The 17,130-nt window shown below is 52.6% G+C and overlaps 1 protein-coding gene across 1 annotated transcript in view; it reads left to right on the top strand.

Annotated features, from left to right (window-relative positions):
• Positions 1–17,130, top strand: part of LOC125642702 (IgGFc-binding protein-like) — a 124,790-nt gene that overhangs the window by 8,479 nt on the left and 99,181 nt on the right. The window contains exons 8-21 of the mRNA XM_075132642.1: positions 127–235; positions 796–887; positions 1,571–1,747; positions 3,408–3,610; positions 4,948–5,092; positions 5,798–5,848; positions 6,429–6,479; positions 7,720–7,967; positions 8,310–8,487; positions 11,740–11,848; positions 12,409–12,500; positions 13,184–13,360; positions 15,021–15,223; positions 16,554–16,698. Coding sequence (XP_074988743.1) covers positions 127–235; positions 796–887; positions 1,571–1,747; positions 3,408–3,610; positions 4,948–5,092; positions 5,798–5,848; positions 6,429–6,479; positions 7,720–7,967; positions 8,310–8,487; positions 11,740–11,848; positions 12,409–12,500; positions 13,184–13,360; positions 15,021–15,223; positions 16,554–16,698 — 1,980 coding nt within the window. The remainder of the gene's footprint in view (positions 1–126; positions 236–795; positions 888–1,570; positions 1,748–3,407; positions 3,611–4,947; positions 5,093–5,797; positions 5,849–6,428; positions 6,480–7,719; positions 7,968–8,309; positions 8,488–11,739; positions 11,849–12,408; positions 12,501–13,183; positions 13,361–15,020; positions 15,224–16,553; positions 16,699–17,130) is intronic.

Genomic DNA, 17,130 nt, shown 5'->3' with positions numbered 1-17,130 from the left:
TCCCGGAGCGGGCATGGTGCACATACACGCTAGCCGGTTCATTACAATGTGTTTGACAACCACACGCTAGTGTGCATTGCGGAGTTGTGAATTTCAGGTATTTTACACGGTTTTCATTTTGGATAGGTAATTACAATGGCGATGCAAAGGATGACAACCTAAAGCCGAATGGCAGCATTGCAGGAGATTCCACGGAGCTTGGAGAGAGCTGGCAGGTGGCAGAGAATAACACCATGTACGTACAGAAGGACGCTAATCAGGGGGTCTTTGCTACAAAAGCTCTAGGAAAGCGTGCTGCCTACTCAGCCACAGGGCGCCCATCCAGGGGTCCACCACCTCGGCTCCTCCTGGGGCTGAGCACAACCATCCTCTCCCGTACACCCAAGAGCCCCCTCCCCAGCTGAGCATAAGCAGGCGGTGAGTGGCTGGCCTGCTACCATCTGCCTTCGCAGGTCTGCTGTCCCCCAGTCCAGGAAGACCTGCTGGTGGGTGGGAGGTCACCTGCTGTCCCAGTCAGGAGCCGGACCGATCCACTGGTTCCCGCAGCAGCGTGTTCCACCCCTCATTCAACTCCGTATTGAGTCGTGGAGCACCCCAAGGTGCCCAGTGCGGGAATGGGAGCCCCCTCCTGTGGTGGGGGAGGTGGGGGCAGAACGCAGCCTTTCAGGGAGCCTGGATTCCGCTCTGTGGCTGGAATCGAGTCGTCCCTGCTGGGCAGATGTGGCATCGTCCTGTCCAGATCTGGCCCGGGGAGATAAAGAAACATTCATCAGAAACTTTTCTCTCTCTTGCCAGATGCTCCCCTGACCAAGTGCTGGTCTGTGACCCCCAGCTGGAGAGCGAAGCGAGGGAGGACACAGCTTGTGGCATGATCACCGACCCGACAGGTACGATGCCCGTGGCTGAGTCCTGGGCGAGCTGATTGAAGTCACTCCCAATGACAGCCTGCCCTTGCCTCCGTCCCGACCTCGCTCCCTGGGACCACGGCCCCGAGTCCCCAGGGACATGTGTATGGCCCCCAGTGCGAAAAGCTGAACTAGAAGCCCCAGGAGTTGCCCTGAGTTACCTGCTCGGACTGGATTGTGCACTGAGATGGCACCAGGATGTGACGATTATTTGGGCATTGCACTTCAAGGGCCTCGTTCTGCCGCTCCTGCCCGCACAGAGCTCCCATTAACTTGCACTCTGCTGCAGCAGAGACATAGTGTGGTGGTCCCCATTGCCCGCTTTCTTACAGGGGTATCTGAAGTGCTTTAGGCCTTGCCTCCTCCGGAAACAGTAACTACCAGGGCGTTGCTAGCTCTCTATCAAGAACAAGGGTGTCCGCTTTGAGTGACGTTGTACTTACCCTGCAAATGGTAGAGACAGGCCTAAGCCAAACTGAGCCAAATCTCATCAGTGTTTGGGTGTATTCAGCTCCAGGTTTGGTCTGGCTGAGTCTAGCGAGCTGGTCAGCCTACACTGGCCAGGGAGCACTGACTCCTTGCCATGACAGGGGATGGTTAGTGGCACCGCTCGGCTTCTTCCATCTTCCCTTCAGTGATTCTGTTTCTTTCCTGACTTAACATAGGTATCTTCAAGGACTGTCACGCCAAAGTAGCTCCAGAGATTTTCTTGGAAAACTGTGTTTACGACATGTGTCACACTAAGGAGCCGACAGTGTCCTTATGCAACGGGCTGCAGGCTTATGCAGAGTCGTGCACAAATGCTGGGATCTGCAGAGAATGGAGAAATAATACTTTGTGCCGTGAGTGTTGTAATTGATCTCTATTAAGTTCTGGAATTCAACTTTCATCATGCAAGAAGCTCTTCAAATTAGAGCTTCCTGTATTCCCTGACGGCATGCACTTTCCTCTTCTGTCATGCTTTGAGGGTGGTCTCTCCATTCTCTTGCCCTGAGTCTGGTCCAGTTCTACACTGGATCCTGCCAGGTTAGGTATAATATTCAGACTGAATCTGATCTAGCCTCACAAAGCATCTAAGTATTAATTTGTCCGAATTTAGCGCTGGTAAAATAAGAGCGCCTGAGAGGTTGAAATACTCTGTTTATCCAAAGACCGTCTCCAGTCTGGGGAGCTGCCGTGGAAGAAACAGTAGCCGCGACTCGAGTGAAACTCCCCACAGTCCCTTCTATTTGTAATTGTTAGGAAGGAATGTTAAGTCCTTGTGAAAGGTACTAGCCTGGCAGTTTTAGAGGAAGAGGGTCTGTGTCTTTGCTCACGTCCATTGGTGCAAATCAGCAGTAGCCACTGAAGTCCATGGAGGTACTCCAGTGTAAAGCTGGAGTCAGCCAGAGGAGAATCAGGGCCACCATTGCTCCATTAGCCCTTAGAACAGCTGCTGCCCAGGAGGCAGCTGGCGACCTTCCCCCACCTTGTGTGCACGGGGTGCATGAGCTCTGTTCTGGAGAGGTCCTATCGAGGCAATAAGCGGTCCCCATTGGAAGGGCCTTCTTGGAAACGAGCCATGTGCCAGCAAACTCAGGATGCTGTCTCTGACGGCCCCCATCACCAGCTGCTTCAGAGGAAGGTGCAAAAAACTCTGCAGTAGGAAGATTTGGGGCATTGTGCCCCCACTAAAGTCTCCTCCTTATCCCTAAATTGTTCATATGATTTCATCTGTATATTAGAGCAGCACCTACTCTAATATACAGATGAAATGGGGGGCCCATTTCTCTCGGTACTGTCTAAGCAACAGAGGACAGCCCCTGTTCCGAAGCCCCATTCCACTCTGTCTAGGCAAGACAGGCGCAGGCTGCGGGAGGGAGTAAGACACAAGCAGAGTGAGCAGGGGTCTGGATTGTAAATGACCTGGGCCTGCCGGGATTGGGTTGGTTGGTTTGGTTTGTCGGGAGGGGATTAGCTGCAAAGGGAGGAGGACGGGAGAGGGGACAGTGAAGGGAGGAGGTAGGGGCAGAGGGGAAGGCCAGGTGTGCAGAGGGCAAGGGAAGTGTGGAGACTGGGAGGGAGTGAACGGCCAACCAGCAGAAGGACAGGACTCTCCAGAGTCAGAGCGTGGAAAGCCACTGGACACCGATGACCCATCTCGGCTGCTTTCCACGGGCCACCAGCCAGCTCTGCGCTGCGAGAGACAAGCCACCGGAGGCGCGTTTCAGCCGACATCCACGTCAATAGGTGAAAGGCTGGACTTGTATCCTGTTGCCTATTTCCGATCCCTGGATACAACCGGTCCCCAACCAGGCATCATTAGTCTGTCTGTCTGTCTGTCATTCCCTGCACAAAGGCTTTCCACTCTGTCCCTGGAGAAAAACCTCAGCACAGAGCAGTCACCATATGCAGAGCTTTCTAACCACCCTTTGCTGTCCTGGAACAAAGAGGGGAAGTTTCAAGAGAATTGCTTTGGGATCTTTTCCTTTCAGTGATGTGGGTTTTTCTTCTCACTTGCAGCAATCTCCTGTCCGGGAGGAAGCCAGTACAAGAGCTGTGGGAGCAGGTGTCCTTCCACCTGCGTGACTCCCTCTGCGTTTAGCCCTTGCAGCTCCTTACCAGTGGAAGGCTGTTTCTGTAACGAAGGCTACGTTCTGAGTGGAGACACCTGTGTGCCGGAGAGCAGCTGCGGTTGTGTGGATGGAAACAACCACTATCATCAGGCAAGTTACCCTGCGCACCTAGACACAGATACAACAACCCCCAGATTCTTTCACTGTGACTGTAACTGATCATAATTAATGAAGAGAGACTAACTTCCTCTGGGCTCAGGTCAGTGGGTTGTGTGGATCTAATTGTTCATGTAAATAATAACCATTCCTAGCTCTTGTCAAGAGCAGATCTCAAAGCGCTTTACCAAGGAGGTCGGTATCATTCTCTCCAGTTTACAGAAGGGGAAACTGAGGCACCGAGCGGTCAAATGGCTTGCGTAAGCTCATCCAGCAGGCCAGTGCTCAGACTAGAACGCAGGTCTCAAGTGTCCCAGTCCCAGACACCTTCTCCTGGGCCACAGTGTCTCACTAGGGAGGGAGCTCGTAGCATGGAGAGTATCAAAGGCATTGAACTGTTCTCAACTCCTTTGATTATCCACTAGGGCAGGAGTTTTGAAACTCTTGTTTTTGTGACCCAGTTGAAGAAAATTGTTGATACCAGCGACGCAGCGGAGCTGGGATGAGGGGTTTGGGGTGTGGGAGGGTCTTAGGGCTTGAGCAGGGGATTGTGGTGCGGGGGTGAGGGCTGTGGGGTGGGGCCGGGAATGAGGGGTTCAGGGTGCGGGATGGGGCTCTGGCTGGGGCACGGGGTTGGGGTGCGGAAGGGGTCAGGTCTCTGAGCTGGGGGTGCAGGCTCTCGGCTGGGGCTGAGGGCTGTGGGCTGCAGCAGAGGGCTCCGGATTTGGGGGTGGCTCAGGATTGGGGCAGGGGGTTGGGGTGTGGCAGGGACTCAGGGCTCTCGGGTGGGGGTGCAGGCTCTGAGGTGGGGTCGGGGACAGAGTGTTTGGGATGCAGGGTATGGGGAGGGTGCTCAGGGCTGGGGCAGGGGATTGGGGCACGGGGTTCGGACACGGGCTTACCTCCGGAAGGTCCTGGTGAGCAGCGGAGCTGGGGTGCAGAGGAAGGCTTCCCGCCTGTCCTGGCACTGCAGACCACACTGGGCCCCAGAAACATCCAGAAGCATGTCTGGCTCCTAGGAGGAGGCACGCAGGCGGCTCTGCGTGGCTCTCGCCCACAGGCATCGCTCCCCACCCCCGCACTCAGTTTGTGGGGGTGCTGCGCAGTGGGGGAATGGGTAGGGACTAGCCGGCCTTAGCCGAAAAGCACCGCCGACGGCACTTTAACAGCCCGGTGGGGGGGCTGGCCAGAGGTGCCGCGACCCAGCGCCTTCCATTCCGTGACCCAGGACTGGGTCAGGACCCAAAGTTTGCAAAGCACCACACGTAGGTGACACTAGTCGATAGACTTTCTACGATTATCTAGTCAAGTGCTTCTCCGTTCTCTCACAGCTGGGTGAGAGCTGGTTCACCCACGACACCTGCACTGAGCGCTGCACCTGCAACAGCAATAACAACATCACCTGCACAGGCTGGGCGTGTGGATCGCTGGAGATCTGCGGTGTTCAGGACGGGGAGCTGGGCTGTTACCCCCCTGGTGAGTTCTCCCTGAAAAAAGTTCCACGTGTGAGTTCAGTAATCAGACGCTTCTGGTCCAGAAGGACTTTTTCCAGATACTTTATCCCTTATGTGATGGCACAGGAAGGAGCTGACGGCTGATTCTTGCCAGTGCAAAGAGACAGTCAAAGACAAATCCCCTATCTTGCAATCACGGAGCTCCCTCCCCTGCAGTGGGAGTGGAGCTGGCATAGACCTTTGCAGGATCACTGGAGTTTGACCTGAGTAGGGAATGCAGAATCAAGCCCCAAATCACCCAATGTCACAAATGCAAACGTTGAACTCAAAGGGGTTGATTTAGGAAAATACCAATGGGCTGCGGGGGGAAGGCAAATTAAAAACTACCAAGAGTCTAAGTTGCTCTTGCAAAGTACTCGCGCGCAGGGGTAGACACAGGTCATCTGCACGGTGCAGAGAGCCCGCAGGAGCAGGAACACGTCTCCCTTTTCTGAGAGAGCTACCAGGTCGCAGGTGTTTTGCATGACAGGCGTCTCTGAGAATGACGTGTCTCTGGATGCTGGGTGCTGTTTGGGCACATGTCATGTGCTCTGTGTTTCTAGAATCACATTTCTCACACGTGGTCATCTGCAGTCTAAAAAAGAGCTTCCGAGGGTTATCCTATAGAACTTTTCATAGAACAGCATGAACAGCCTCTCAACGTGAATGTCTTTGTATCTTTTTCCAGTAGACGCCTCAACGACTTCAAGTCCAACTACAGTAGGCACCAGTCCACCAGGTAAGGTGGATCTCTCAGTGCTTCCTCAATCTCCTGGACATTTCCTGGTGGGCTGTGAACTCGGTGGCTGGGTGCAGATGAGGTTTCAAAGAACGTAACATCTGGGAGGCAGAACGGTTCATTTTGGAGAAGGGTCCCCAGTTCCCACCGTGTATGTTACTGAACCTCACGCTGGGTTCCTGGCCCTCACCAACCAATGCTGTGATCATCTCGTTAGAGTCTACAACAGTGCAAGGAACAAGCCCTGCTTCGGAGACCACTCCGCCCCACACAATAAGCAGCACAGGTTAATCTGCTAGGAGACTGTGGCTGAGAATAAATCCTTCTCTCTACTCACAGAGGAGGACTGGGGGTGGAGTTGGGGGGCAGGTGGTAAAGTCACGTTCCGTCTGTTTATCGTGAGGCGTTTTAAGAGCTATTACGTTTTGAAATTGCGCTCAGTGTTGGTCGAATCACATTTCTCCTGATCACATGATCATTTAAAGTCCAAGAGGAAACTGTTCAAGAGTCGTCCTAGTCTACTCCTCACAGAACAGAGTGACCAACCTCTTCATGTTATTTCCTTTGTATATTTTGCCAGGAGAGTCCCCGACCACAGCAACTCCAACGACAGCAGAGCCCTGTCAGACAGGTAACGTGGGTTCCTCCGTGTTGGACAAAGCTCCTCCCCATTCACATGTGGGGTGAGAAATTGGTGCCTGACTGCAGATTACGTTTCCACCCTAATAGCTGTTTGAAAACTCCACATTTATGTTTTAGGAAGGCAAGTCCAACAGTAATGCTGACCAGTCCCCCAGGTAGAGTTATTCCATCGGTGCGACCCAAAACCTTTTCACCTTACAAATGGTAAAGCAGCTGGTAGCTCTAGCCAAGTGTGGAACTAGTGCAGGTTTGTCTAAGCCTTTGAGTCTTGCTGGAGGACAACCTGGGGCTAGCCCTAGTGCTCGGGGTCAGACCGGACAGAGCAAGCTTGCAAAAGCTCTTCTCAGAGGCACTTAACCACATCTTATTTGCTTCCGTTTACTACGTCTCTTCTGGGTTTGGCTCCAACTTAGAACCAAAGCCTTAGTGTTAGAGCTAAGATTCAACGTCTACCAAGAGTGCTCTTCTTTAACAATGAATTTTTGGTTCTGTGTCCTCCATTTCTAGGTAACAGAGTTTGAAAAATCCATGAGATATTTCCAGTGGGTTTCACGCAACCACAATGCTATTGTCAGTTTCCTAGGTGTTCAGAAATCACTTTTTGCTGGGTATAGCCGAGGAACATGAACACTGTATTGGTTGTAAAAGGAAGTGGTCACTTCTGGTGAAAGCAGGATACAGGGAGTCACGTCATCTTGTTATTATTCCGTGGGATGCCACTGACTTGTAGTGGATCCTTGTGCTCGTCACTTAGCTTCTCAAGTGGCGAAATGGGTTGCGATACATGGGAGCTTCCTCTCTCGAGATCTGCACTTACAGAAATTAATATGACCTGACGGTGACCACTCCTGCTTCTTCCCGAGGCCCACTCCCCCTGTGAGAGCAGGGTTCAGATCTTGTCCCCGATCAGAAGGGAAAATGAGTTTGGAAGGTCTCAGCCTAGTTTCCGCATCACCAGATCAAGACCCACATCAGGGAGGACGACTTCCCTGAGTTTCCAGGGAACCTCGCAGATGTCTTCCAGTTACAGCACAATGGCATTTAGGGATGGGGCAGCTTGCCTGCCTCCTCCCCACTCTGTTCCCGGTCGATGCTGTTTCTGTGAGCTCTGAAGTGGTGTGTGCAGGAAGTGCGCACCAACAGGAAGTGCTCGGTGGAGCGCAGGTGACAGGGGTGCAGTTACGTGGGAGGGATTTGCAGGGGATAAATCCACGTTTCTTCCTTTTAAGGCCGTGCCACCTGCAGTGCCTCAGGGGACCCGCATTACTACACGTTTGATGGCAGAGTTCACCATTTCATGGGAAACTGCACTTACACCCTCTCCAAAGTGTGCAACGGCTCCAGGGGGCTTCCACCCTTTGACGTGTCCACCACCAATGAGCACAGGGGCTCCAATACCAAAGTTTCCTATGTAAAGTCGGTGCACGTGGATGTCTATGGAACTCAGATTTCCTTGCTGAAGAACAGGAAAGTGACTGTAAGTGAAATGTTATTTAAAAGGAGTATTTTAATCATCTGACATGCTTAAACTGAGACCTGCAAAAATCGAGACATTTGATTGGACGTAAAGGTCACATGGTGGGTTTCTGTTTTCTCATTGGTTGGGTGTGCTTCTTAGAATGAGGCTTCCCCGGAGAATACTCAGGATTGGCAGTTGAAAATGGCTCTCTGTGAACTTTCTGTCAGATTTCCTCCAAATTCCCAGTGTGAATGAGAACATTCCTGCCAGTGAACTCGTTGGCTAGACTATTCATGGGTGATTCCCTGGGAATTATGGGGGTACCTAGTCGTGACCAGACTTTCCCTACGTGTTGTTCAGGTGAATGGCACCAGAAGGAACCTGCCCGTGGTGATTGAAAACAAGATCAAGGTCCAGATCAGCGGGCGCTACGTGCTTTTGGAAACTGATTTTGGTCTCTGGGTCAGATTTGACGGCAATCACTATGTGGAGGTCTCAGTGTCCGGTTGTTACAAGGGCCAGCTCTGTGGCCTGTGTGGTGAGTATCCCTGTTCTTGAGTACCGTCAAGTCATACGATCAGGAGCTTTTCAATGAATCATGCAGTTTGGGGATTGGTTGGGTTTTTTCGTCCCGTCTTATGTTTATCCCAGAGTAATCTAGTCTGTCTTGTATGGACTGCAATGTTGGGCACTGGATTGAAGGAACCATCATTGTCCGGGTACCTGGCAAACGTAACTTGCAAGAAATCTGGTTACCCAGGCGTTAACTCTCGTGTCAGAAATGACAACTGCAGATGTCATTTTTAACAGGAGAGGAATCTCACATTCAACACATCCATAAACCGCAGTCTAAATATTATCGCAGTCCTACCCTGGATGCCTCTGGTCCAGGTCCCCTCGTATCTTTTTTCTCTTATTTGCATCGCAGCGTGTCTGTCCCTCTTTGATTGGGACTATCCGGCCTAATCTATGCTTTTCATTTCTTTCAACTTGGAAACGAGAATAAAACTTTAAGGACCTTCTTGCGGGTCAGGACAGATTTCCAAATCCCTGTTTAGGAGCCGTCCTGAGCTTTTCTGCTCTGCTGTCTTGTTCCTTGCACTCACAGATGCATACTGTCTCCGCACTGTCGTAGTCACAGTCCGAGCACGGGCAAAGGCTTCTCTGATCACTGAGCCTTCTTTTTACAGCTGCTTTTTGTTGTCCAGCTGCAGTAGAAGGTGGGTCTGCTGCAAGACAAAGCATTAGAAAATGGTCCCCTGGGGACCAATGCTGAAGTAGCCGAGGAGATGGAGTAGATAACCCAGTGTATGTCCTTTTCATGTTTAATCTCCACAATTCTTTGGTATTCTTTGTCAAGCGTAACCAAATGTTGGGTGCTGTGCAGGACACAAATCGCAGGGAGCCCTTGAGAGTCCAGCAAGACGGAATAGAGCAGATGCCAGAGAGAGGTCAGAGACATGTATTTGATGCATGTAAGAGACCCAGTTCTGATCTAGTGACACAGCAAAGGAGACCCCAGGTTAACACACGTGGGTGATGAGTGAGAAACTCCGCTCTGAAGCAAGCAGAGACCAGTTAGATTGCCAGGAGACAAGCCTGGCAATACTTGAAGCTCAGCAGGTTCAACAGGGATGTATCAGGGCTGCTTCCCTCCTGAGCACCCCATTGTGGCTATGAGAAAAGGAGGACTTGTGGCACCTTAGAGACTAACAAATTTATTTGAGCATAAGCTTTCGTGAGCTGCAGCTCACTTCATCGGATGCATACAGTGGAAAATACGGTGGGGAGATTTTATATACACAGAGAACATGAAACAATGGGTGTTACCATACAGACTGTAACAAGAGTGGTCAGATAAGGTGAGCTATTACCAGCAGGAGAGCGGGGCCAGGGGGAACCTTTTGTAGTGATAATGAAGGTGGGCCATTTCCAGCTGTTGACAAGAACGTGTGAGGAACAGTGGGGGCGGGAGTGGAGGGGAATAAACATGGAGAAATAGTTTTACTTTGTGTAATGCCACATCCACTCCCAGTCTTTATTCAAGCCTAAGTTAATTGTATCCAGTTTGCAAATTAATTCCAATTCAGCAGTCTCTCTTTAGAGTCTGTTTTTGAAGTTTTTTTTGTTGAAGTATGGCCACATTTAGGTCTATAATCGAGTGACCAAAGAGATTGAAGTGTTCTCCGACTGGTTTTTGAATGTTATAATTCCTGACCCCTGATTTGTGTCCATTTATTCTTTTACGTAGAGCCTGTCTGGTTTGACCAATGTCCATGGTAGAGGGGCATAGCTGGCACATGATGGCATCTATCACATTGGTAGATGTGCAGGTGAACGAGCCTCTGATAGTGTGGCCGATGTGATTAGGCCCTATGATGGTGTCCCCTGATTAGATAAGCGGACACAGTTGGCAACGGGCTTTGTTGCAAGGATAGGTTCCTGGGTTGTTCTCAGTCAGCCATAAAAATGTTGGCATACTGTGGGGCCATGCGGGTACCCATAGCAGTGCCGCTGATTTGAAAGTATACATTGTCCCCAAATGTGAAATAGTTATGGGTGAGGACAAAGTCACCAAGTTCAGCCACCAGGTTTGCCGTGACGTTATCGGGGATACTGTTCCTGATGGCCTGTCGTCCATCTTTGTGTGGAATGTTGGTGTAGAGGGCTTCTACATCCAAAGTGGCCAGGATGGTGTTTTCAGAAAGATCACCGATGGATTGTAGTTTCCTCAGGAAGTCAGTGGTCTCTCGAAGATAGCTGGGAGTGCTGGTAGCATAGGGCCTGAGGAGGGAGTCTACATAGCCAGACAATCCTGCTGTCAGGGTGCCAATGCCTGAGATGATGGGCGTCCAGGATTTCCAGGTTTATGGATCTTGGGTCGCAGATAGAATACCCCTGGTCGGAGTTCTCGGGGTGTGTCTCTGCGGATTTGTTCTTGTGCTTTTTGAGGGACTTTCTTGAGCAGATGGTGTAGTTTGTGGCTATGCGCACTCCCGTCTGGGGCTAGTTTTTAAAAAGAAACAGTGCAAAGCTGAGGTCCCTTCCAACCCTGATATTCTGTGATTCTATGATTCTTCTTCCACACCCGGGGCTCTCCTTCTGTGCCCATCTGCTCCTGGGGAAGCTACCGTTCCCAGCCCTTCTCAGCTGGAGCTCAGCCTTCTTGCTTTGGCTTCCTTCTCCTGTCAGCCTCTCCCTGTTCTGAGGGAGAAGCCAGCATATGTATTGCCCTTCTAGGGAGAGCTCCTCCCAGTTGGCTGGAAGAGAGAGGAGCCCTGTCCCGCTCTGCACTACAGGAATTCCCAGGCCTGGTCCCTTACAGGGGCAGCGTCCTGGGTTTTCCCATCCAACGACTCATTCCCTAGGACCGCTTCCTTGCTTCTGGCGGAGAAGCGTGGGATCCCCGTGGGATGACGTCTCCTTGAGTGTTACCCCCAGGGCTTCGAAGCCTCGGAAATGATAGAATTTGAGTGTAAGGGTGCGGGTTAGTTCTCATTGTATTGTAACCCATTTACCCGAGTCACCATGTGATCTGACACAATCGGAACGCCAAACCATTTGCTCCAAACACACAGACCCCTACCATTTAATCTCCCATGGAATCTTCCTCAGCTGTGAGCAGTGCGGTGTCTGAGCCGCGCAGGGAGCAGTTCGTAGTCCTTCCCGGAGCGGGCATGGTGCACATACACGCTAGCCGGTTCATTACAATGTGTTTGACAACCACACGCTAGTGTGCATTGCGGAGTTGTGAATTTCAGGTATTTTACACGGTTTTCATTTTGGATAGGTAATTACAATGGCGATGCAAAGGATGACAACCTAAAGCCGAATGGCAGCATTGCAGGAGATTCCACGGAGCTTGGAGAGAGCTGGCAGGTGGCAGAGAATAACACCATGTACGTACAGAAGGACGCTAATCAGGGGGTCTTTGCTACAAAAGCTCTAGGAAAGCGTGCTGCCTACTCAGCCACAGGGCGCCCATCCAGGGGTCCACCACCTCGGCTCCTCCTGGGGCTGAGCACAACCATCCTCTCCCGTACACCCAAGAGCCCCCTCCCCAGCTGAGCATAAGCAGGCGGTGAGTGGCTGGCCTGCTACCATCTGCCTTCGCAGGTCTGCTGTCCCCCAGTCCAGGAAGACCTGCTGGTGGGTGGGAGGTCACCTGCTGTCCCAGTCAGGAGCCGGACCGATCCACTGGTTCCCGCAGCAGCGTGTTCCACCCCTCATTCAACTCCGTATTGAGTCGTGGAGCACCCCAAGGTGCCCAGTGCGGGAATGGGAGCCCCCTCCTGTGGTGGGGGAGGTGGGGGCAGAACGCAGCCTTTCAGGGAGCCTGGATTCCGCTCTGTGGCTGGAATCGAGTCGTCCCTGCTGGGCAGATGTGGCATCGTCCTGTCCAGATCTGGCCCGGGGAGATAAAGAAACATTCATCAGAAACTTTTCTCTCTCTTGCCAGATGCTCCCCTGACCAAGTGCTGGTCTGTGACCCCCAGCTGGAGAGCGAAGCGAGGGAGGACACAGCTTGTGGCATGATCACCGACCCGACAGGTACGATGCCCGTGGCTGAGTCCTGGGCGAGCTGATTGAAGTCACTCCCAATGACAGCCTGCCCTTGCCTCCGTCCCGACCTCGCTCCCTGGGACCACGGCCCCGAGTCCCCAGGGACATGTGTATGGCCCCCAGTGCGAAAAGCTGAACTAGAAGCCCCAGGAGTTGCCCTGAGTTACCTGCTCGGACTGGATTGTGCACTGAGATGGCACCAGGATGTGACGATTATTTGGGCATTGCACTTCAAGGGCCTCGTTCTGCCGCTCCTGCCCGCACAGAGCTCCCATTAACTTGCACTCTGCTGCAGCAGAGACATAGTGTGGTGGTCCCCATTGCCCGCTTTCTTACAGGGGTATCTGAAGTGCTTTAGGCCTTGCCTCCTCCGGAAACAGTAACTACCAGGGCGTTGCTAGCTCTCTATCAAGAACAAGGGTGTCCGCTTTGAGTGACGTTGTACTTACCCTGCAAATGGTAGAGACAGGCCTAAGCCAAACTGAGCCAAATCTCATCAGTGTTTGGGTGTATTCAGCTCCAGGTTTGGTCTGGCTGAGTCTAGCGAGCTGGTCAGCCTACACTGGCCAGGGAGCACTGACTCCTTGCCATGACAGGGGATGGTTAGTGGCACCGCTCGGCTTCTTCCATCTTCCCTTCAGTGATTCTGTTTCTTTCCTGACTTAACATAGGTATCTTCAAGGACTGTCACGCCAAAGTAGCTCCAGAGATTTTCTTGGAAAACTGTGTTTACGACATGTGTCACACTAAGGAGCCGACAGTGTCCTTATGCAACGGGCTGCAGGCTTATGCAGAGTCGTGCACAAATGCTGGGATCTGCAGAGAATGGAGAAATAATACTTTGTGCCGTGAGTGTTGTAATTGATCTCTATTAAGTTCTGGAATTCAACTTTCATCATGCAAGAAGCTCTTCAAATTAGAGCTTCCTGTATTCCCTGACGGCATGCACTTTCCTCTTCTGTCATGCTTTGAGGGTGGTCTCTCCATTCTCTTGCCCTGAGTCTGGTCCAGTTCTACACTGGATCCTGCCAGGTTAGGTATAATATTCAGACTGAATCTGATCTAGCCTCACAAAGCATCTAAGTATTAATTTGTCCGAATTTAGCGCTGGTAAAATAAGAGCGCCTGAGAGGTTGAAATACTCTGTTTATCCAAAGACCGTCTCCAGTCTGGGGAGCTGCCGTGGAAGAAACAGTAGCCGCGACTCGAGTGAAACTCCCCACAGTCCCTTCTATTTGTAATTGTTAGGAAGGAATGTTAAGTCCTTGTGAAAGGTACTAGCCTGGCAGTTTTAGAGGAAGAGGGTCTGTGTCTTTGCTCACGTCCATTGGTGCAAATCAGCAGTAGCCACTGAAGTCCATGGAGGTACTCCAGTGTAAAGCTGGAGTCAGCCAGAGGAGAATCAGGGCCACCATTGCTCCATTAGCCCTTAGAACAGCTGCTGCCCAGGAGGCAGCTGGCGACCTTCCCCCACCTTGTGTGCACGGGGTGCATGAGCTCTGTTCTGGAGAGGTCCTATCGAGGCAATAAGCGGTCCCCATTGGAAGGGCCTTCTTGGAAACGAGCCATGTGCCAGCAAACTCAGGATGCTGTCTCTGACGGCCCCCATCACCAGCTGCTTCAGAGGAAGGTGCAAAAAACTCTGCAGTAGGAAGATTTGGGGCATTGTGCCCCCACTAAAGTCTCCTCCTTATCCCTAAATTGTTCATATGATTTCATCTGTATATTAGAGCAGCACCTACTCTAATATACAGATGAAATGGGGGGCCCATTTCTCTCGGTACTGTCTAAGCAACAGAGGACAGCCCCTGCTCCGAAGCCCCATTCCACTCTGTCTAGGCAAGACAGGCGCAGGCTGCGGGAGGGAGTAAGACACAAGCAGAGTGAGCAGGGGTCTGGATTGTAAATGACCTGGGCCTGCCGGGATTGGGTTGGTTGGTTTGGTTTGTCGGGAGGGGATTAGCTGCAAAGGGAGGAGGACGGGAGAGGGGACAGTGAAGGGAGGAGGTAGGGGCAGAGGGGAAGGCCAGGTGTGCAGAGGGCAAGGGAAGTGTGGAGACTGGGAGGGAGTGAACGGCCAACCAGCAGAAGGACAGGACTCTCCAGAGTCAGAGCGTGGAAAGCCACTGGACACCGATGACCCATCTCGGCTGCTTTCCACGGGCCACCAGCCAGCTCTGCGCTGCGAGAGACAAGCCACCGGAGGCGCGTTTCAGCCGACATCCACGTCAATAGGTGAAAGGCTGGACTTGTATCCTGTTGCCTATTTCCGATCCCTGGATACAACCGGTCCCCAACCAGGCATCATTAGTCTGTCTGTCTGTCTGTCATTCCCTGCACAAAGGCTTTCCACTCTGTCCCTGGAGAAAAACCTCAGCACAGAGCAGTCACCATATGCAGAGCTTTCTAACCACCCTTTGCTGTCCTGGAACAAAGAGGGGAAGTTTCAAGAGAATTGCTTTGGGATCTTTTCCTTTCAGTGATGTGGGTTTTTCTTCTCACTTGCAGCAATCTCCTGTCCGGGAGGAAGCCAGTACAAGAGCTGTGGGAGCAGGTGTCCTTCCACCTGCGTGACTCCCTCTGTGTTTAGCCCTTGCAGCTCCTTACCAGTGGAAGGCTGTTTCTGTAACGAAGGCTACGTTCTGAGTGGAGACACCTGTGTGCCGGAGAGCAGCTGCGGTTGTGTGGATGGAAACAACCACTATCATCAGGCAAGTTACCCTGCGCACCTAGACACAGATACAACAACCCCCAGATTCTTTCACTGTGACTGTAACTGATCATAATTAATGAAGAGAGACTAACTTCCTCTGGGCTCAGGTCAGTGGGTTGTGTGGATCTAATTGTTCATGTAAATAATAACCATTCCTAGCTCTTGTCAAGAGCAGATCTCAAAGCGCTTTACCAAGGAGGTCGGTATCATTCTCTCCAGTTTACAGAAGGGGAAACTGAGGCACCGAGCGGTCAAATGGCTTGCGTAAGCTCATCCAGCAGGCCAGTGCTCAGACTAGAACGCAGGTCTCAAGTGTCCCAGTCCCAGACACCTTCTCCTGGGCCACAGTGTCTCACTAGGGAGGGAGCTCGTAGCATGGAGAGTATCAAAGGCATTGAACTGTTCTCAACTCCTTTGATTATCCACTAGGGCAGGAGTTTTGAAACTCTTGTTTTTGTGACCCAGTTGAAGAAAATTGTTGATACCAGCGACGCAGCGGAGCTGGGATGAGGGGTTTGGGAGGGTCTTAGGGCTTGAGCAGGGGATTGTGGTGCGGGGGTGAGGGCTGTGGGGTGGGGCCGGGAATGAGGGGTTCAGGGTGCGGGATGGGGCTCTGGCTGGGGCACGGGGTTGGGGTGCGGAAGGGGTCAGGTCTCTGAGCTGGGGGTGCAGGCTCTCGGCTGGGGCTGAGGGCTGTGGGCTGCAGCAGAGGGCTCCGGATTTGGGGGTGGCTCAGGATTGGGGCAGGGGGTTGGGGTGTGGCAGGGACTCAGGGCTCTCGGGTGGGGGTGCAGGCTCTGAGGTGGGGTCGGGGACAGAGTGTTTGGGATGCAGGGTATGGGGAGGGTGCTCAGGGCTGGGGCAGGGGATTGGGGCACGGGGTTCGGACACGGGCTTACCTCCGGAAGGTCCTGGTGAGCAGCGGAGCTGGGGTGCAGAGGAAGGCTTCCCGCCTGTCCTGGCACTGCAGACCACACTGGGCCCCAGAAACATCCAGAAGCATGTCTGGCTCCTAGGAGGAGGCACGCAGGCGGCTCTGCGTGGCTCTCGCCCACAGGCATCGCTCCCCACCCCCGCACTCAGTTTGTGGGGGTGCTGCGCAGTGGGGGAATGGGTAGGGACTAGCCGGCCTTAGCCGAAAAGCACCGCCGACGGCACTTTAACAGCCCGGTGGGGGGGCTGGCCAGAGGTGCCGCGACCCAGCGCCTTCCATTCCGTGACCCAGGACTGGGTCAGGACCCAAAGTTTGCAAAGCACCACACGTAGGTGACACTAGTCGATAGACTTTCTACGATTATCTAGTCAAGTGCTTCTCCGTTCTCTCACAGCTGGGTGAGAGCTGGTTCACCCACGACACCTGCACTGAGCGCTGCACCTGCAACAGCAATAACAACATCACCTGCACAGGCTGGGCGTGTGGATCGCTGGAGATCTGCGGTGTTCAGGACGGGGAGCTGGGCTGTTACCCCCCTGGTGAGTTCTCCCTGAAAAAAGTTCCACGTGTGAGTTCAGTAATCAGACGCTTCTGGTCCAGAAGGACTTTTTCCAGATACTTTATCCCTTATGTGATGGCACAGGAAGGAGCTGACGGCTGATTCTTGCCAGTGCAAAGAGACAGTCAAAGACAAATCCCCTATCTTGCAATCACGGAGCTCCCTCCCCTGCAGTGGGAGTGGAGCTGGCATAGACCTTTGCAGGATCACTGGAGTTTGACCTGAGTAGGGAATGCAGAATCAAGCCCCAAATCACCCAATGTCACAAATGCAAACGTTGAACTCAAAGGGGTTGATTTAGGAAAATACCAATGGGCTGCGGGGGGAAGGCAAATTAAAAACTACCAAGAGTCTAAGTTGCTCTTGCAAAGTACTCGCGCGCAGGGGTAGACACAGGTCATCTGCACGGTGC

Source organism: Caretta caretta, chromosome 9, assembly GCF_965140235.1.
Source record: "Caretta caretta isolate rCarCar2 chromosome 9, rCarCar1.hap1, whole genome shotgun sequence".
In the NCBI taxonomy this organism is placed as follows: Eukaryota; Metazoa; Chordata; order Testudines; family Cheloniidae; genus Caretta; species Caretta caretta.
This window is presented reverse-complemented; position numbering and strand designations above follow the sequence as displayed.